The sequence below is a fragment of the Neolamprologus brichardi genome, chromosome 20, assembly GCF_056152115.1.
Source record: "Neolamprologus brichardi isolate AB-2024 chromosome 20, ASM5615211v1, whole genome shotgun sequence".
Classification (NCBI taxonomy): Eukaryota; Metazoa; Chordata; class Actinopteri; order Cichliformes; family Cichlidae; genus Neolamprologus; species Neolamprologus brichardi.
The window spans coordinates 30802520-30823676 of NC_142123.1; the positions used below are offsets into that span (position 1 = coordinate 30802520).

Genomic DNA, 21157 nt, shown 5'->3' on the forward strand with positions numbered 1-21157 from the left:
AATAAACTTTTCTTGTGATACTTCTAAAACCACATATTCACACCTAGTCACACTCTGTAACAGTTAGACAGAGTGGGTTACAGTTAGACCCCCAACAGTCAGCAAAACAAGTCATAAAACAATAAAAGAGGCTCCCTTATCAAGAGCATCCTAGCACACACATCCCAACTGTAGTTTCCACCATGTTTCTTTACAAACAGTTTCATTATCTAATCTTATCATGTCAGAGGTCAACTGAAACCATGTCCAACTGAACTTCCAAAGGTTTTTCACATTTTCTTACACCCCACACCTTTATCTCTACAGGCAGACAATTACACCTCCTACTGACTAACCGAACCACCATAGTTTTTCCACCTTTCTCTTTACAACCTGCTCTTTATATCTGCATCTCAGAGCCCAACTGAAACCAAGTCCACCTATATAAAAACACCCCATCAGACACACAGTATTTTCCTCAGCACTTCACAACTGCCGCAAGGTATATTGTTTTAACCTTTTATTTTTTCACCTGAATGTGCGTTGGAGCCGACTTTGCTACCCGCACAGAGCGTTTCTGACAGTCGGGCACTGCTTATACAATAGAGAAAAGCAACAATACAGAGTGTTTCTCTGCTCCAAGAAATCCGAGGGCCTTTTACAAGGTAAGCATCTCTGTTATACCCAGGGCATAAATGTCTGTATGTCAGTGCTGATTATTCAAACCCTGTTTAAAATGTGACACATATGTTGTCCGAAAACAATTCCTCTAAATTTGCAAAGTTATTGATTTAAAAAATATATATTTTCGAATTTTTAGTTGCATGACAAACATATGATAGCTAAATTCACAATGGTATAACCGTGCTAAATAAAAGTGAAAAAATAAAAAGTTAAAACATAATAAAATACCTGTAATTATTTGGCTGTTTCATGAGTTCTTGTGTAGTGTTTGTTCAAAAGTAAATTTTATTGTCATTTGTTGTTGAATTTTGGATTTGTGTTTTAATTTTGCCATTCAGTCTTGCATTTTTGGGTGCACAGTGGTGAGGTGTTTACCTCCATGGGTTCTCTCTGGCTTTCTTTAGTTACAAAGATGTTCATATCAGGTTACCTGGAGATTCTAAATTGGCTTTGTTTTAAAGTCTGTGACCACCAGAAAAGAATAGAGGGCTCGAATGCTCACACAAAATAGGCAGAAAATGTCGTTTTTAAAGACTTTAACTCAAAGAGGAAAATACACAGGATTGATTCACTGGAGTTAGGAGTGAGAGCTGCCAGGGTGCAACTCTAAGACCGATTGTCTGCATGATCAACTCGGTCACCTATAACATCTCTAAGTTTCTGGCTTTGATCCTCAACCCGCTGGTAGGCAGCTCTGAACACCACATCCAGAACACCTTGGATTTGTTGAGAAGGTGAGAGATGTCATTATGGAGGCAGATGAAACCATGGTCTCGTACGACGTTACATCTCTCTTCACTTGCATCCCAGTCACCGAAGCTTTGGAGGTAGTTCGTAAGAGATTACAGGATGACCCCAACCTCAGCAACAGGACCACTCTCAGCATCGACCAAGTGTGTTTGCTTTTGGAACTGTGTCTTCATTCCACCTACTTCACATACAGGGGTCAGTTCTACAGGCAGAAACGTGGGTGTGCCATGGGCTCCCCAGTTTCACCCCTCATGGACAATTTGTAAATGGAAGAAGTGGAAAAGAGGGCTTTGCTGTCCTACCCTGGAACACCACCAAGTCATTGGTTCAGGTATGTGGATGACACCTGGGTGAAAATCAAATCTCAGGACATACATTTTATAGATCACATTTAAGGTGGACCAGCATATCAAATTCACCAGGGAAGATACGAAAAGTGGCAGGTTAGCCTTCTTAGACTGTGAGATTTCCATCAGTAATGTGGCACATCTAAAAGTTGATGTGTACCATAAACCTACGCATATGGATCAGTATTTAAGGTTTGACTCTCATCATCCACTGGAGCATAAACTGGGTGTCATCAGGACGCTACAAACCAGAGTGAACACCATCCCCACAGACACAGCGGCCAGGGAGGCAGAAGAACAGCACATGAAGAAGGCCCTGAGTAAATGTTGTTATCCCAGCTGGACTTTTGTCGAGGCCATTTACGTGAAAAGGGAAAGACCATCTCTGAATCGAGGAGGGGGCCTAAGGGTATATCTTTCACCATCTTACAATGCTGTGATTGCAGCCATTCCCCAACTCTCTGTGAATGGTACGCATGGCCATTGATCAGTGGTTGTTGATCAATGGTCATGAGAATTTGCATGAAGAAGGAACTGACCTTTTCAGTCATTATGCAAATGTACTGTTTATAAGATTGGGGGAACCTGCAGTCAGCTGAGACTGAAGAAGTCACTTGGATGAGTGACGAAACGTTTCTCCCACTGAAAACACTACGTCCAGATGAACAGAATCAACTTTTGGAGAAAATTCTAAGAGCAACTCTAAGAGCAAGGAAGGGAATAAAACTTTTGTCAGTGAGGAGGCGTGGCAGCCTCTATTGTTAGTAGTGGTGCAACAATACTCGTATCGATATTGAACCGTTCGATACAGTGCTTTCGGTTATGCATATGTGTCGAACAATACAAATTTTTTTATTTATTTTATCAACTTTTCTTCTGAGGATGCTGTCTGTGTTGAGAGCTCAGTGGTCCGCCTAGGCTTCACTGTCGAGCGCAGATCCACTGAGCGCAGCGCAAGCTAGCAAGACAGAAGCTAAGCTTGTTGTAACATGGCAACTGCCTCAACACTACCCGAAATTGAACCTCCCCCACCCTCATTCAGATCTGGCATTTGGAACTATCTTGGTTTTCATGTGAGCATGACCCTGATGGTAAGCGTGTCATGAACAAAAGTAAAGCAGTATGTCGGATGTGCCACGCAATGCTCAATTGATGGGAACTAGTGCGTTAGCGCAGTTAGCTTGTTAACGTGTTGACGCCGTCCAGCCCCACGCACGGGGCGAGCCGTGGTAGCTCGTTAACGGAGATTTGCCGTGTTGTGGCGTGAACGTCATTTCAGATTAACGCTGACAGCACTAGTGGGAACAAAATGAATATGACTGCACATTTACACCGACATCATCCTGGTGCAAAGACAAGTGGAAGCAGACAAAAACAACAAGCACGCATGCTACAAACTTTACCCGAGTCATTTAGACAGCCGTTAGCACATGATTCTCCTTATGGGGACCTGATATGTTTAATATGCTGCTGAGAATATAGCCCAGAAGAAGCGTATAGTATAGCTTTTATTTTGGAAAGAGTCATTTCTCTGTAATAAACTCTCTTTTCCAAAGATGAGTGATTTCTCGATCAGATAGATTTTTTTTTATTATTACTTTGTTGTTTCAGCAACATTAAATTTAAAAACTACTTTTGAGTTAAAATATATATTTAGAATTTTAATAAATGACAAATTAAAAAGGCATGAACATTTTTTGGTATCGAAAAAATATCGAACCGTGACACCAAAGTATCGAACCGAACCGAACCGAACCGTGAATTTTGTGTATCGTTGCACCCCTAATTGTTAGGTATAACACATTTATTCATCTTGGTTTATCAAAAACACAAACAAAATGACTTGCCTTCATAAAAAAAATAAATTTCTTGAAAGTGAAATTGACAGCCATAATAGAATTTAGTATATTTGGACATGATGTAATATATAATCTCTGAAAACAGAGTTGCATATGCACCTGTCCATTAACACATTGATACTTGTTATAATTTTATTTTTAATTGCTCCTATACTTAGTAATTATCACATACAAGGTTTTAAATAATCAGGCTTCATCGTTTAATGACCTTATAGTACCCTCATACCCCATTAGAGTGCTTTGCTCTCGCACTGCAGGCTTACTTGTTGTCCCTAGATTAGTTTGCATTTGAGTTAATGCAAATTAAATTAATTCACTGAATTTCACCTTTATACCAATTGTCTATACCTATTTATGGTCTTTCTCATAGCAATGTAGGAGAAGACGTCATTACACAGATGGCTCTAGATTTCTGGAACAAAGGACGAAAGCGAGAAGAGATCACAGTCAAGGATTTGGAAACGTCACTTTCTCAGTTCAGCAATGACCAGAGTGAGTATAAAATGCATGAATACTCAGTGTTGATGAAAATCCTTTTTTATTCCTGAAAATCTCTTTACTGATGGAATTATCCACTCAGGTTTGATTGATAACAACATGGTCGACTTTTTTATCCCGTTCCTGCCTCTGGAGTACGGGCACGTTATCCAATGTGTGATGGCTGAGATGAAAGCCATAGGTTTTCAGCCGGACAAAGATGTGGCAGACAGAGTAGTCAGAGATATATCCTATGTTCACCTCTCTGAGAATGTGTTTGTCAAGAGTGGCTGTATGACTGTAGCAAGCAGGTTGTACTTGTACATGTAATGTCAGCATCTAAGGAGGTAAAGTTCACTTGTGATGACTGCTCGCTCTCTCCCTTTGTCTGTTATCCTGGTTTGAGGTTGTTAGAGGTGGGTCCAAAGAGGAGTCATTCCTTAACTAACTTCTCAGATTGCTGTACAAGGGGTCTAGTTGTGCCAACACTGAATTTTCCCCAGTAATCAGGAATATGTTTGGTTTATGGTTTAGATCCATGAAACAAAAATCCATCGTAATCCATACACTTTCTGCACTGTTGAAAGCTGCTCTATTTTCCTTCACAATTAAATATATTTCGGTTATTTCAGATATTTCACTGTTGTCTGTGTGGAGGTCTGTCTCTGTGTCTGAGCTTTATATCAGGAAGCCTTCACCTGTCTCATTTATACTGAATAAAGAGCCTGAGGAGTTTTCTGTTTTTTGAGGTAACAAATGGGTACCTCAAGATTAACGCTGTCATATGTGAATGAGTGTTGGTTTCCTTTTAAACTGTCACTGTTGTGCTTTTTTTTTTTTAATCTGTGTATTGGCTCCTGATTTTACTTTTTTGCATTGGTCTGAAATGGCCCAGCTTTGTTTAGTTAATCTGAGTAGATAAACAATAAAAACTGTCTTTATGTGATTTTTTATGCATATGTTTAACGTACACAGGTCATCATAGCAAATGTGTTACAGAAATGGGCATTTGCACAGATATGAATCAAAAAACTGTACTGCTAATAAATCATATTGAAAGCAACTTTTGCAAGATGTGTTTTAATACAGGTTATAAGGATTTCTTATACATTTGAAAACAAAACAAATCACAAAGAAAACCCCAAAACATTTCACCTCCCATTGGTTTTTCAGTTGGGCTCTAATTTGAAGAAATAGATTTTTGGTTTTTCAAATGGACAAACAACAGGAAAATCTAAAATCTCATGAACTGCCATAAACCAGCGCAAAGGTTTTACTACTTGCAAAGGCACACAGGCTCATTATTAACAAAAGCAGAGGCATGGCAAATCAATTTACATAATTTTATTAAACAAAATAACTGAAAATATGGACCTGTGGCAAAGAAAACAGCAAATTAAGTGGCAGCACTTTCAACCCCCCCCAAAAAAGAGAAATTAATTAAAAAAAAAAGCCACTTTATCACCAGACATTGGTTTAAAAAAAAAAAAAAAAAAATTCACCGCCACCAACAAATAGGAAAACACAGACAGTAGTAAACTTGATGAGAGAAAGACAATAAAGCAAAGACGGTAAAACAAAAGGAACTAATAAACTCCATGAAATTCAACTAATTCCAGTTCAACCAACTCAAAATATTAAGGAAATACAAGATGAAAATGTAAATGATAATAAGATAACAACTTAATTGTGAATATTTAATAATATTTAATAACAAAATCAATAAATTAAGGGACAAATAAAACACCCAAGCTGATATGTCAAAATCACAAACAATGCCCAAGTCTTAATAAAATGACACATAGTCACGCATGTGAATAAAGAACTTAACAAAACATAATTTTATATTTACCAAGAACATTGCAGTTCACACACGTTACAAAGACAATGGCCAACTATGGCCACACGATGGCGCTACATTACAGGGTTAATGAAAACAGGGACTATTCGATACTATAAGTGACACAACACTGTTTGAGAGGACAGACTGCTTTCCTTTTGTATGTTTGAACTGACGTCTATTTTTAGATTTCACGATGAAACGCCCTGAAGTTACATGATGTTACCTCTTAGTCAGTTTGTTCTTTGGGCTGGTATAAGGTGCAATACTTGCAAAATGAAACCAAGTAAGCAACATGTCCTGCTGCTGTGGATTCTACTTTGCTCCACTGTGATCAAGGCAACTGAGCCCTTCAGAAGTTTCAAATTCCCTGATTTCGAAGAGACATGGAATTCTATGTGGGGCGAGAGCTGTAATTCATACTGGATTTCCTTCAACCAGAAAGGTAACACACCCAGCAAACAGCTTGTGAAATCTAAACAGTAAAGGTCTAATTATTAATTTTTAACTTTACTTGAGAAGGTAACCGATTTTCATGATTTAAATTGAGTTTAGAAAAAAGACTGATGACAAGAATATAGTTTATAAATGACACAGATACAGCACCTTTACAGGTTGGGTCTTATTAGTGGGCTGAAGTCCACCCCCTAAATCAACTGTGTCTGCCTTGAAAACAAAAGTCCATATAACAAAATAATACAACACAAATATTTATTGTATTTCCAAATTAGTCCTTGTAGTTTGTGAAAACTACTGTATATTAAATAATCTACATAAAAAAATACAAAATAATATAAAAGATTAATACAGAAGCAAACGTGTATTATTATTATTATTATTAGTAATACATTTGCCATGTAGAAAAGGGAGAACGGTGTAATGTTGAGTCTTTGTGTTTCTACACAGTCTAGATATCAAAGTGTTTGTTCTCTCTTCAAACAAAACCTAAGAAGCAGCCGTGCTGGTTTAACCTGCTTTATTAGGGTGGGACAAAAAAATCCTAGCTTACTTGACTGGTTCTGAAATGCTTGTGATCTGTGCTTTACTAGAACTAGCATTCTAGTATGATTAAAAAAATAGCTCCATAGATATACAGTACAGATACTGATATTATTTCAATTGAGAATTATTATGTTATGTTTTTTAAATGTAAATCTACTGGGCAAAGAGCTTAATGTAAAGCGTCCAGAATCTTCTACAAAGTCATGCTGTTGTAATTCACTAGCTGGGCCCACGTCCTCATTTAGGATTGACAGCGTTTTAGTAGGTAAAGGTGATGCTTGGACATAAATTGAGCTGCGGTGTGGGGAAGGCCTCGAAGGGGACTGGCGACGGCTCCCGGCCCTGGCAGATCCCCATGTATTAAATAGAAGTGAAGAAGTTAAAGAAATGAGAACAAGGAGGGAGGGAGGGGCACGTAAACGAGAATGAACTGTTTGCGGAACTGGGGGGAACCTATATAGATGCAACCGGAAGGAGCGTGTTTGGAGGCTCCTGAAATTCAGATACATAATCTGGTGTGTGTGTGATTTAACACAGTCTTCCTGAAGTATGCAAAGCTTTCCCTGCAGAAAGAGAAATGATAGCATATGTTACTCTAAAAGTCTTTCCAGCTGTCCAAGCTGCCAGTTCCACAGGTACTAATGCACGAACACCCTATCAGCAAATGCAGGCTTTGAACTGAGTGCTGGTAAAAACAACCCCAAAAAAACAAAACCAAACAAAAAAAACCAACAGATTTGATCTAATCTGACCACAGAACAGTTTTGCACTTTGCTTCAGTTTATTTTAAATTAGCTTTGCCCCAGATAAGATTGCTTCTGGATCATCCTTGATGTTTCTATGTTAGTTTAAATGAATCAACACCCCCGAGTCATACTAACTATCAGAATCCTTGAAGCGCAGGCTGAGGAGGGTGTGTGGCAGCAGTCTTCCACTCTCAATTAACCAAAGACCCAGACAGAGTTTTGATTCATTTGAAAGTCTGATGCTTAACCTTGTCCACTCTAACTGGAAAACTCAAAAACCTGTTTTATTTGTTATTATCTATCGTCCACCTGGGCCTTACACAAAGTTTTTGTCTGATTTCTCAGGGATTTTATTTAATCTGATTTAGTGGTCAGACTTTAATATATGTTTAGATGCTAACAATGACAGCCTCAGCATAGCATTTAATCTGTTATTAGACTAAAAAGCAGTATTGATTAGTAGCAGGCTTCTGTTTTGAGTCCATATTGAGATCCTGGCATTTTTGAGATGACAGTTTTGTATATGATACTTAACAAAAGTTAGCACTGTAAACAACTCCACTAAACTACACATGTACACAAGTTTTATGATGGTTTCTCATAGCAACAGTCATTGCTGTAGGAGTGAAGATCTACACATTTTTGTCGGCCTGCAGCCTGCCCACCCCTTTGGAAAGTAGACAGGGCTCTTGTGCAGTCTATGCAATTTCTCCATTCGCTGAACAAACAATTTATTTTGTCTCAATTTTTCCACCGTTGCTCAAATAGCTTTTCTTTTAAACCTCCTCTCACTTCAGTCACATTTTCAGTCACTAATCCTGCTGACTTTCTGCTATGTATTCTCAAGGTCTGAAGGCTGACTTGACATGTCAGGTTACCACAGGAAGTAGAATTTTACTGGATTAGTGTAATTTCAGTCACTTTTTAGCAACTGATCTTGGTGACTTTCTGTACTCTTCCACTCTATAGGTCTGAAGGCTGACCTGAGAAACAAACTCTTTGGACAACACATTGCTTCAGACATCATCTTTAAAGCTGTGAGTGGATTTATGAAAGATAATAACCCGAAGAAGCCTCTGGTGCTCTCTCTGCACGGAACAGCTGGCACAGGGAAGAACTTTGTTAGCCAGCTGATTGCAGACAATGTTTACAAGAAGGGATATCACAGCAAGTTTGTTCACGTGCTCTCAGCTATACTTCACTTCCCCCATCAAAGTGAAATTGTTACCTATAAAGTACGGAGTATCATGTGTTTCATTTTCAAGTGAAACTCAGTTTATTTGTTCTAATTGGTTTGTCTGTTCTGTCTGTATTAATTCTATTTGCTGCTCTCTCCTCAGTCTCAGTTACAGGAGTGGATCAAAAACAGGGTTAAAAACTGTGAACGCTCAATATTCATATTTGATGAGATGGACAGAATTCCTCCTGGTTTGATTGACAGCATAAAGCCATATCTGGACTATGGAAAAGTGGAAGGAGTTTTTTTTCAAAAATCGATCATCATCTTTCTCAGGTAAAAATCTGGAAGCCTTTCCAGAGGGTAAGTTTAATGCTTCCACTTTGTTAGGGACTGGTAAAATAACTTAATTTGTTACAATATATGTCAGGTCGGGTATCAGACACCACCTCTCTAGGGACATCTCAGGCCATCCAAGGTATGGAGGCCTATCTCCCCCCACCACTCCCCCTGCCAGTGGCAGACGCCCTCAGACATCGGTGCATTGGTGGTTCTTTGTGTTCGGGGATGGGCGTCCAGGTACGCACCAGCTCACTCCTGGTGGCTGCTTGTTGGGGCCTGGAGCCTGGGGCTCGCTCGGGCCACTTCGGGGGTGGGGTGCCCTGGGGCTCGGTCACTCTGGCACAGCTGGCTGCTGGCGGAGCTCACGGGCACGTCACTGCAACCCCCCCTGGCTTCTGCTCCGCGGCTGCTGAGTGACCCCTCATCTGGGACTCTCCTCAGCTCTTTCCGGGATAGTGACACGGTTGCCCCTCTGTTGGTCTTCCTTGGTCTCTTGAGCTCTGACGGCCTCTGGATGTCTGGAATCTTGATCTCCTCCATACCTGCTTCATGCCCTGGAGGACGGGGCTGTGGCCCCCCCACACCCTCTAGCAGATCATTACATGAAGCAACCTTTTAAATACAAGCGCGCTCATGCTCACAGGTGTACACACGGGTGCTCACACACACAAACTACACCCTTTTTGGCTGCTACCTCAAAGCACACTGTGCGCTGTCGGTCCTGCATGCTGCACAACAACATTCAGTATTTAGTATTTACTGTTATATTCGCATAGATCATCGCAATGATGTTGTTTATTATATTGCTCTTTTTTTGCTTGTTTTCTCTCCTGTGTTTAGCAAGTGAAAATAAAATAAAATAATCAATTTAAGCAAAGGTGAATCAAATAGACCAATACGGCAAGGCTGGGATGGTCTATTTGGTGAGAAAGAAAAAAAGAAAAAGAAAAGGCGAGAGGGGATAATGTCAGAGTGACACATAGAGGGTTTAAGATGGGAGACTATTTCAGGCAGAGTGCTCACTGAAAAAGGCTCAAAGTGATCAAACACAACTGAGGAAAACAGGGGAACAGAGGGATCATAACCTGGAGGAGAGATATGAGACCTGATAGTATCAACCTTATCGACAGAAAAGCATCTTTCCGCTTTTCTGCACGTCCTTCTGACGGCCTGAGTGACATAGTTTAACCAGGGATCATTTTAGGCCTATTAAACTTGTTTTATTTAAAAGGAGCAACAATATCAAGAACATTTGAACAAGTGATATTGAACAAAGTGAGCAAATGATCAGCATGCGGCTTAAGGGAACAATTGTCCAAGGAAGGGACACCAATATTCTGATAAACAGCAGAGAAATGTCCTTCAGTAGCAGGAGTGATGATGCAGAATTCATGCGCAGCTAAAAGAGGTTTAACTGGAAGACATGGCACCAAAATTTGGATGATAACAGGCATGTGATCAGAAAAGTGATAACTAACAAACTAACTAAGATCTAAAATTGTCAGACAAGACAATAAAACTGAGTTAATCACAGCATCTACTATCTATAAAATATATATAGTTATATATAGTTATATTTGTTATCACCTCACATTATGACACTTCTTATGTTTTTACTATTTCTTTTTTCTTTCTCACAGCAATACAGGAGCAGATCAAATTACAAAAACAGCTGTAGATTTCTGGAAAAATGGAAAAGATCGAGAAGAGATGATGCTCAAAGATTTTGAAAGTATCAATTTTCCTATAGTTTGCAGCTGTTATCAAAGTGAGTGTATCTTTATGTCTTTATCATTCACCACTTACGATGATCATCTTTCTTACTGAAAATCTCTCTTTTTAGGCAGTTTTTCAAAGTCAACTTTTATATACAGTTGTCTGGTTGATGTTTTCATCCCATTCCTGCCTCTGGAGTACAAACATGTTGTACAGTGTGCGATGGCTACGATGAGAGACGAAGGTCTTCGGCCAGATGAGAATGTGGCAGACCGGGTGGCCAGAAGTTTAGTCTATTACCCCAAACTGGAGAAAGTATTTGCCGTGATTGGCTGCAAGACAGTAGTAAATAAGGTGCACTTATACAGATGAAGACTGATTCTACGCTGATTTCTACTGTATGTATGATTTTATTAACTCTAAACTAGATTTTCAAATAAAAATATGATGCAATTTTCTGTCTCATATTACATATATAAAGTTTTCCAAAATGTGTTGCAGGAATTTTTTATGCATACAAGAATGTTTTGATTCCACTTGACAGGATTTTTGGTGTACACGCAAAAGAAAATCATCATGATTATAAGAAACATAGTACATCTTATATTTTTTAAATTGGGCTTTAATTTACTCAAACACAAAACACATATTTGCTTATATAAAAAGAGAAAAAAACAACAGGAATCTAAAATCATTGATTAGAAAGAAGTGAACAGAGTAAAGGCGCTTCAGCCTTTTATAAACGCAGGAGCACACAATCAGCCACTCATTGCCTCTTGGATTACCATGGGATTATTATTATTATTATTATTTTACTTTCTCAAATCTCATTATCTGATCTTGTTCAGCTGTGTGTAATTCTCAATGTCACGGTCCTGGGTGTGACCCAGTGTTTTGTGTTTAATTAATATTTCTTCATTATTTGTTATTCATGGTTTTAGTTGTTTTGATGTAATATTTTGTTGCTCTGTCTCTGTGCTTTTTTCCCATCCCACGGTTCATGCCTCTTTCTCAGTGTTGAGTCCGCTTCTCTGTTTTATACTTCCTCTTTTATTTTGACAGTCTGTTTTTAGTCATTGGAGTCTGCTTTGATTTTTTTTGTCTTATTAAGTCTGATTACTCCCAGCTGTTTTCTCCTCCTGTGTCTCATTCCCTTGTTATCCCACTGTTTATATAAGCCCTGGGTTTTCCCTTATTCTTTGTTGTGTTGTACCCTCATTATGCTTTGTGTTTTCCTCCATGTTTCCAGCCATAGCCAAGTTGACAGATTCTGGTTTGTTTTCTTGTTGAAGTTTCTTGTTTCCTGTTTCTAGTTTAGTTTTGCATTTGATCTTAGTTTTTTCCAGCAATAAAAGCTGCCGTTTTGATTTTAATCCTCTGTCGTGAGTCCTGCTCCTTCGTCCTGCCTGCCACACAGCCTGACCTTAACACTTTAGGTATTGTCAGTCTTTCCTTATTGCCTACTGTGTGTATATAAATGAATTGTCTCCCCTTTCTCCTTAGTCAGATCATCTGTGTCTTTGGCCTGAGTTTCAACCCTGTGTACTGTTCTCCTTATTCTGTAGTTCGCTTATTTTGCCTATTCCTGTGTGCTTCTGGAGCTCAGGAAGATTTTGGAATCTTTTCTGAGTTTTCTTTGTGGATTTTTATGGACTTCAGTTTTTCACCTAAATAAAGACTGGTTTGTTTATTAGGTTATACACCTTGCGAGTTGTGTGTTTAGGTCCTTTTTGGCACAATTATAACATTTATAAGCAAACTGAACAAACACTATATCACATATAAACAGTCTTTTGGAGATTCAAGATGTTTTTCTGATCTTAATGTTCTTTTTCTTTTAGCTGCTCCCTTTAAGAGCATCACTCGAGTCATAAGAGCGTCTCGTTGGCAGAAGAACCACCATTTTTGAAACCCAGAAATGGAGGAAATGGCTACAAAAACCCGCCATGTTTGCTGTGATGAAATGCCACAGCTGGAGCAGCAGGTCCACCTTTGTTGTAGCGTTTGTGTCACATATTAATTATGTGGTGGGACGCGCAGATGCGTTTGACGACAAGCGCACACATACAAGTAGAGTTGTGGCGAGTTAATAGGTACTAATGGAAAAGTGGCTTTAGTGCCAACTGTGCATTGTTTAAGTGCCACAGCCTTCATGAGTATTGTTGCTAAACATGTACAACACTTTATGGCCACACGGCAGGTGCTTCCAGCATGGGACAAGTGGCCCCAACCTGGTAAAAGCAAGCTGTTCCTAATAAATTGTTTGGTGAGTGATTAGATCGTTTTAGTTGCATTAGTTCTGATGGTGAGAAGGTGAAACAAAGGTTCAGAGGTTACAGTAGATTTTATTATGACTGCTGCAGGTTTCATCCACTGAGGGGGTGAAGTCTGCACATCTAGAGACTGGAGAGCACTTCCTGCATGTGGAAAACTGACAATACAGTATAAAGTATTAGTTCTACATTCATATACTCGGTGATCCAGCCTCTGAATTTAGACATAAACAGAGACGATTCACCTCCAGGTTTCTGCTTGTGGTGTTCTTTGTGTCTGACTGCCTCCTGGTGGTCAAACCTGTGGAGCACAAATACAAAAGCTTTTCTTTTCTTTTTCTGTTTAGTTAAAAGATTGTTAATATTGAGCTAGAGGGACACTCACCATCAGCCTCCCTTATTCTGATCCATTTGTAGAAGAGCAACACAACAGCAGCAAACAGCACAGTGACACATGTGACCAGAGGCAGGACATGAGCTGAGCGGGTAAGAAGAGACAGAGGAGTAAAAGAAGACATCAGAAAAATTAAATGAATAATAATTAAATCATTATTTAAGTGAATACTTTACCCACTTAAATACCTTTTGATGTAGACTATATAGACAGTATATAAAGTTTTTTTTATGCTACTTCCAACCACGACTGCCTTCAAAAATGTACTTTTAACAGCTTAAAAGTGAAAAGTTTTCATTTTGTGAATATAGTCATGAATCTGTATATACAAGAGCAGTCAGATAAAAAATATTTTCAAGGACAAGGAAAATACAGGGAGTTCTTTTTGTGGTTTGTTCTCAACATGCTTATTTGTGCTTTCTCGGCTCCCAAGTCCAAGGCATCAACTTTAATTTCACTCAGTACCAGATAATAAAAACACTCCAGAGAGTCACAAGTCAAGCTTTCTGACTGACTCCTAAAATAAGGTTTTAAAAACTTGAAGTAGTCTTTACATTTTGTTATAAATAACAAAATATTCTGTAGATATGAGAGAGGTAGCTGTGCACACTCGTACCTTTGAAACTAAGAGTCTGAGCTGTTTCGTCAGTCTGCTGCTGTTCAAGCTGCCTCAGTGTCTCAGGGAAAGTCTTCAAGGCTGCGAATAACAAAATAAACCAGTTAATTAATGTAGATGCATGATGCATGCAATACTTTATGACCAACAACTAAGTTTATTGATTTAAATGTAATATGACATTTAAAAGATCAGCAGCTGTCTGTAATCTATAAAAATAAAATGAAGGCAAGGCGAGTTTATTTGTATAGCACAATTCAACAACAAGGTGATTCAAAGTGCTTTACAGATATATTAGAAACAAAAACAATGATTTAAAATGGATTAAAACAAGCAAACTAACTAACTAACTAACTAACTAACTAACAAACAAGTATATAAAATCCAAAATCAAAACAGATAAAATCAGTAGTTAAAATGTAAGTTTTGAAATTTAAGCTTAAGTGCGGATTTGGTGCTTTATTTAAATGCAGCTGAGAACAGGTGAGTCTTCAACCTGGATTTAAATAAACTGAGTGTTTCAGCTGATCTGAGGCTTTGTTCCAGATATAAGGAGCATAAAAGCTGAATGCAGCTTCTCCGTGTCTGGTTCTGACTCTGGGGACTGATAAAAGACCGGATCCAGATGACCTGAGGGATCTGGGAGGTTCATACTGGGTCAGGAGGTCACAAGGGTTTTGGCATCATCGACCGACGCCACCAATTATTGTATTTTTGGACCAGAGTATTTTTTATACATGTTACCCGGGAACACAATAAGCTAACATTTGCAGAAATCTTGGTAATAAAAAGTAGAACCATTGATTTCATAACATTCCCATTACTTGGTTTAAGGCATGACTTAAGAATTAAGTGGGACTGTTCAATGTCCATGTGAGGTCATTTTTCTTATTTCTGACCTTCATGTCTGAAACAAAGGCTCACATCAGACTTTAACAGTAAAACATTTTTTTGTTTAGTTTTTTTTAACCTCATGTTAAAATTGTAAAGTTTTAATATTATCAATACTGGCTCAATATCAGTACTAAGTCAGTGCCGGATTGTAAAGTAAAACATGTCTTGACTGTACTTGCAGGTAAATCTGCAGGTGCGGCACTTGTATTACACAAAACAGATGAAACGATATGGTGAAAACTTTATGGCTGATCCATAAAAATGCAATGCATTGTGAGGATTGTGACTGAGGATTTTGATTTGTCCTTGTTTATAAATGACGAAGAAACTCACCATCTATGACTCTGACTTCAAACTCCTGATACGAGTCTGGTAAGAGAGGCCGTTCCAAACCACACGAGTATCGTCCAGAGTCGGACTTTGTGAGCTCTGTGAAGCTCACATACAGAACTGTAGATGATACTGGAAAGGATCCCTCTTCATATTGGATGCTATATCGGCCCCTTTGAGCTGCGTCGCCTTCTGTTTCAATGAGAACGTCTCCTTCTTCGCATTTGTCCTTACAGAGAAACTTTTTTCTTCCAGATAAGGAGAAGGAGCACTCCACTGTGATACTGCCTCCTTCTGTGTGGATGATTGTTTTTGCACTGATGAGCCCACGGCTACACAATTCTGTGGAAAACATACATAATGATAGCGATTACTGTTTTCTGTTAAACGTTAATTGTTGAACAGAATTCAGCATCAGGCTGAGAACGTTCAGCATATCTCTGATTCTGTTTAATTCACCTAGTTTATTACCGACAATCAAGATTTACGTCTGCATTCGTCTCTCTTTCATATAATTAACTCTATATTTGTTAAATCTTACAGTGTGGAAATTTTACTCTGGGTTAAAAGGTCCAGTCAGTTACCTGTTAAGCTAAAATTTTAAAACTTTTTTTCTTTTTAAGCTTATGTCATGCTCATTAAGGGGGCGACCGTGGCTCAGGGGGGCCTCTCTGTCCCGGTCATTGTGTCCTTGGGCAAGACACTTCACCTGCCGCCTACTGGTGTTGGCCAGAAGGGCCGATGGCGCGATATGGCAGCCTCGCTTTTGTCAGTCTGCCCCAGGGCAGCTGTGGCTACAACTGTAGCTGCCTCCACCAGTGTGCGAATGTGAAAATGAATGAATAGTGGCATTGTAAAGCGCTTTGGGTGCCTTGAAAAGCGCTATATAAATGCAATCCATTATTATTATTATTATTATTAAAAATGTTTCCCTTCTTTCTTTGCACAAGGTTTTACTACTTCGTCAAATTTTAATTTTTGGCTGGAAAATTGTCAAAATAATGTTTATAAATAAAAACATAAATTAAATAGCACTATGACAGAAAATAAAAGGAAATAAGTATTAATCATTATTAAGTATTATTAAGTATTTGCGTGGTTTCCTTTCTTTTAGCATGGGGCCAGTTAGGTTTAGATAGGGTTTTTTTTTTTTTACACTCCTTTTAGTTCTTGCTAAATTAGATTACAAAAATATAGTAAAACAGATGCATGTGATTAATACTGGAACACTGAAATGCACAATAAAGTAAAGCGCCTGAGTGAACCTATAGCTGCTTTAAACTGCTTGAATCAATATGATGAGAAGGACAATGAGTTCTCACCTGAGAAGAAGAAGAAGCAGTCGAAGAGGAGACAGTAGATGTTCATTCTGAAGTTAATTCAGTAGGAGAAAAAACTGCAGGAGACCACTTCACTGCTTCTAGTCTCTAAATATCTGAACAGTCGGGAAGCTGAAGCTACACACTTCAGTGTCTCGCTTCCTCATTTTGCTTTGAACTTTTCATCCACACCCACCATTTAATTGTGTTAGGAATCAGTCAGTCCTATCGACCTGCAGCTGGTTCAGAATTCACCAGTAATACTTGCCCAGTAAAGGCCTATCTTCACTGGTTACCAGAGATTAAAAATAGACACCAGGTGCCTCTCTGACAAGTAGTCGCTTCCTTATTGTGGTGGAGACAGATGTAAGAAAAAATAGATCATCTACATCTCCTGTCAGAAGTGATCAGTGTTCTGTGGAGTCAGATTGAGGCTGGGTAGCATATTGTGTTTGTATATATATATTGAGATATAACCTGAGATAACCTGAGTTCCTCCTCAGGGCCGTAAAAATTACAGCAATGCAGATTTCTTATAATAATAGTAATGAAAGTGGAAGTCATCATGAAAAGGAATAGAAATAAACGGAAGTTCTTGACATGTTTATTTGTTTATTTGTTTATTTATAAGGAACCCCATTAGCTTCCACAACAGTGGTTGCTAGTCTTCCTGGGGCCCAAACCATCGAATACCACCAAATAAAATGTTACACAATGAGTTGGATGCAAAATGTCCACATAATTTGGCTCTTACATCCACAATCAGGTTTTACAATTCTGAAAATGTAAACATGTAAATATTAAAAATTATAAAAAAAACAACAACATTCAAACAAAATACACAATTTCCATTACAAGTGACATTACCCTCTTACAATTTTTACAAATAAATTAAAAACTGCTTAAATAGGCTTATAGGTGATTTTTAAAATTATGAATAGAATCCAATTCTCTAATTGCATAAGGCAACTTATTCCACTGAAAAGATGCTCTAAATATAACAGAGTCTTTCAAAAAGTTACTTTTAACTCGAGGAGTTACTAAATTGTGGTTAGTTGAGAATCGTGTAGCATGATTATGTATTTCATCTGGATATTGCAACTGAGCATAAAAAAAGTGTGGTGTGTTTACCAGTATTGCTTTCTTTAAAAATACAAGTAAGCCATAGTATAATTTAGCTTGTACAGAAAGCCAAGAAAGTTTATCGTGCAGGACATGTATCTAGCAGACAAAAGAATAATTATGATTTATGTAACATTATCAATAAATGACATTCACAGGGCCGCATTTAAGGGGATCAGATATCATTTAAACATTGAAATTTAACTTCACGCTCATTGACTTGAGACATTCCTTGCCTAGCAATAAACCAGTGAAGGCTAATGTTGATGTTTTTTCTCTTTATTTCATTATGTAGACACGAAAGAAATTAAAACTCTCCTAATTGTTCGTACTGTTAAGCTTTATTGTCACATGCAGCAAAAATACCACAAGAAACTACTACATCTTTACTGAATACTCCATAACTAACCAGGTAACACTTACTTTTAACTGAATAAAAGATTTACCAAAGTAAATCCACACCTTTTGCCTTTCTTCTTCTTTTCTAACTAAATTTACAAACAATGTGAGGAAAAGGAAAAGACACATTCCACTCGAAAGAAACCCCCCGAACATAATCTGTTGATTATCAGTGCAGATTTGCATTGCATGGAGGCTCAAATAAAGAGTACAGAGGCTCTTCCCTGCTGCTGAGCTCCTGGTATGTTCCATCAGTGGCACTTTGGTAGACTTCAGCAACATCATCATAGACAGCAACCTAAAACAAACAAACAATCGATCAAGCAAACAGACAGACCTACAAACAAATTATTGGGGTGACAAGGAGTGATAGCTGAAATAACTGATTTCAGAGAGAAATACCTCCATATTTCTTCCATTACCTCTCGTGTTCACATCTGTAAAATATAGCAGAAACTTGTTTTTTTCTTTCCTTTTAATAGAAACTTAATAAACAATAAAAGTAACTTACACTGAACACGCTTACGCTTTATCTTCAGTTTGTAGAAGAGCAGAACAAAAACAGCGAGTAGCACCACAACCACAGTCACGCATACAGCCAGCAGCAGGATGTTACCTGATTGAGAGGTGGGGGAGAGTGGGAACAATTGAACAAATCAAACCATTTGCACATGAGAATTGCAGATGATCTCGGGCAAATTAGCTTGTAATTTTCTCTCATATAGTACACCTTAAAGATCTGTACGATGAAGCAGGATTGGATTCTGCTTAATAAGATCCAAAGTAGTAGTTGTATAAACACTAACTCTTACAAACTTCATTCCTGCTGTTTTTAATTCTTGTTTTTATACTTGTTCATTGCATGATCTCAGTTTTAACACTCCTGGGACTGCAGCTGAAAGAAGAGGACTAAACGACTGAGGATAAAACATTTTTTTGCACATTAAAATAATTTAACAAACTGCCTGAAACCCTGGATCGACTTATTGAGGTGGTAACCATCTTTGTGTGATATTGAAGTAAACTTAATCAGATAAGGAAAGGATTTTCTGGGTATACTGAACTTTATTTGTGATAAGGGGCGATCGTGGCTCAAGAGTTGGGAGTTCGCCTTGTAATCGGAAGGTTGCCGGTTCGAGCTCCAGCTTGGACAGTCTCGGTTGTTGTGTCCTTGGGTGAGACACTTCACCCGTTGCCTACTGGTGGTGGTCAGAGGGCCCGGTGGCGCCAGTGTCCGGAAGCCTTGCCTCTGTCAGTGCGCCCCAGGGTGGCTGTGGCTACGATGTAGCTTACCATTACCAGTGTGTGAATGGGTGGAAGACTGGTTGTGTAAAGCGCTTTGGGGTCCTTAGGGACTAGAAAAGCGCTACACAAATACAGGCCATTTAAGGGCTCTAAAAGATGGCTCACATATTCTCCCATTTTAAAATGAGATATAAACTTGATTATAACCTGCTACTCTTTGATTAAGGGATGGAAGTTGACACAGGGTTTCTGCAGACTGCATCAAGTTGGACTGGAAAAGTTCATTCTTCATCTTGAAAACACAATGAAAGCAAATGGAAGGACTACTATGGACCATTACATGTATCAGTAAAGTCGTTCATCAGACCCGGAGACATGCAGGTAGATTTTCCAGTAGAAACTCACCATCTGTTACTGAGATCTCAAATTCCAGGCATGTATTTTTCGCATCTTTTTTTCGCACGCCACACTTGTACCGCCCAGAGTCCGACTTGATTAGGTTTGTGATGGTCACATTAAAGGCCGTGTTACTCCAATACTCAATTTCATATCTGCCATTCATAATTGTGAGATTATTTGTGTTGATGATCGTTGTTTTACATTCGTCTTTACAGAGGAACTTTATGTTTAGTGAATGTAAAGGCAAGAGGCATCTGATTGTAACCTCCCCTCCCACAGTAGCACTGTAGACTTTGGGTTTACCATTGGTGATATCTTCTTCACAGAGTTCTGTTGAGATATAAAAATATAGATTGACATAGAGAACTACCTGAAGCATCAATATAAAATCCTTGACTTTGGAAGAAACTCACCTCTAACTTTGAGCTCTACTTCCTGAAATAAATTCTGGGACGAAGAATTGCTCACGCCAATTTTGTACCGTCCAGAGTCAGACTGGGTCAGCTCTTTGATGACTGCGTGCACTTTCTTGTCACTTATGTTGTATCGTATTATGTATCTGCCACTCTCAGCTCTGTTTTCAGTAGTTTCAATGAGGATGTCTTCCTTTTCAGTGTCATTCCTGCAGATATATTTTCTGCTTCCTGCAGGCACTTCATGGTCAAGTTTAATTCTGAAGTCTTCGCCTTCCACCTTTGTATAAAGGTTTGTTTGTGCGTTGATGAGATGAGTATTTTTGTCAAATAATCCTGCTGTGATATAAAGAACAATACCCTCAATATAAAACTCTTGTTTGTGACTCAACTCAAGCGTTGTGAGTATTTAGCGAATTTAATACCTTCTTGTATTTTGATTATTTTCTCTAATGTCTCTAATTTATGAAATTTTTTTTTCGTTTTGCTTTTGTCATCCAAATTTGACATTTCTGGGTTTTGGATTTAAACCCTGGACAGTAAGAAATATTTTGGACAATTTTATTGACGAACAATTATATCAATATCAATAAAAAAACATTCAAAATTTGCAAATTCATAGTCTCAGAGATAAATTAGTATGTATTTAACTTTTTTTGCCCAGAAACTGGTAATAATGATAATGAAAACTTCACAAAATGTGAGCTGCTGTATTTAAGAGTCATTCTGGTGACGGATACTCACCTGATAAGACGCAGAAGAACAGAACATGGTGGATTTTCATTCTGAATCTCGAGCTTGTTGGTTTGACAGTCAGACAATCAACAAATGGCT

The 21157-nt window shown here is 38.4% G+C and overlaps 3 protein-coding genes across 3 annotated transcripts; 1 reads left to right on the forward strand and 2 right to left on the reverse strand.

The window, feature by feature from the left end:
- The first annotated feature begins 6212 nt into the window (after nt 1-6212).
- Nucleotides 6213-11344, forward strand: LOC102794627 (torsin-1A-like). Its single transcript, XM_006793968.3, has 5 exons — nt 6213-6381; nt 8654-8919; nt 9025-9197; nt 10844-10971; nt 11047-11344. The coding sequence occupies exons 1-5, from the start codon at nt 6213-6215 to the stop codon at nt 11289-11291; spliced, it is 981 nt and encodes a 326-aa protein (XP_006794031.3). The 3' UTR covers nt 11292-11344.
- Nucleotides 11345-13172: 1828 nt separating this feature from the next.
- Nucleotides 13173-16794, reverse strand: LOC102794441 (uncharacterized). Its single transcript, XM_087833641.1, has 6 exons — nt 16749-16794; nt 15430-15768; nt 14203-14283; nt 13578-13670; nt 13438-13493; nt 13173-13350 (listed from the first exon to the last, which is right to left on the reverse strand). The coding sequence occupies exons 1-6, from the start codon at nt 16792-16794 to the stop codon at nt 13246-13248; spliced, it is 720 nt and encodes a 239-aa protein (XP_087689767.1). The 3' UTR covers nt 13173-13245.
- A 1641-nt stretch (nt 16795-18435) lies between these two features.
- On the reverse strand, nt 18436-21139 carry LOC118454433 (polymeric immunoglobulin receptor-like). Its single transcript, XM_035909238.2, has 6 exons — nt 21068-21139; nt 20324-20662; nt 19917-20240; nt 18778-18882; nt 18669-18703; nt 18436-18564 (listed from the first exon to the last, which is right to left on the reverse strand). The coding sequence occupies exons 1-6, from the start codon at nt 21105-21107 to the stop codon at nt 18436-18438; spliced, it is 972 nt and encodes a 323-aa protein (XP_035765131.2). The 5' UTR covers nt 21108-21139.
- Between the last annotated feature and the right edge of the window lie 18 nt (nt 21140-21157).

Bases quoted from the DNA above. Each gene is read 5' to 3' on its own strand.
- LOC102794441 (XM_087833641.1), bottom strand. From the start codon at position 16,794: ATGAACATCTACTGTCTCCTCTTCGACTGCTTCTTCTTCTTCTCAG. The intron at 15,769-16,748 runs GTGAGAACTCAT...TGTTTTCCACAG, and splicing joins CTGCTTCTTCTTCTTCTCAG to AATTGTGTAGCCGTGGGCTC. The intron at 13,351-13,437 runs GTGAATCGTCTC...CTGTATTGTCAG, and splicing joins CCACAAGCAGAAACCTGGAG to TTTTCCACATGCAGGAAGTG.
- LOC102794627 (XM_006793968.3), top strand. From the start codon at position 6,213: ATGAAACCAAGTAAGCAACATGTCCTGCTGCTGTGGATTCTACTTTGC. The intron at 6,382-8,653 runs GTAACACACCCA...TCCACTCTATAG, and splicing joins GATTTCCTTCAACCAGAAAG to GTCTGAAGGCTGACCTGAGA. The intron at 9,198-10,843 runs GTAAAAATCTGG...TCTTTCTCACAG, and splicing joins TCGATCATCATCTTTCTCAG to CAATACAGGAGCAGATCAAA.
- LOC118454433 (XM_035909238.2), bottom strand. From the start codon at position 21,107: ATGAAAATCCACCATGTTCTGTTCTTCTGCGTCTTATCAG. The intron at 18,883-19,916 runs GTGAGTTTCTAC...CCTCTCAATCAG, and splicing joins TGAGATCTCAGTAACAGATG to GTAACATCCTGCTGCTGGCT. The intron at 18,704-18,777 runs GTAAGTTACTTT...TATATTTTACAG, and splicing joins AAAGCGTAAGCGTGTTCAGT to ATGTGAACACGAGAGGTAAT.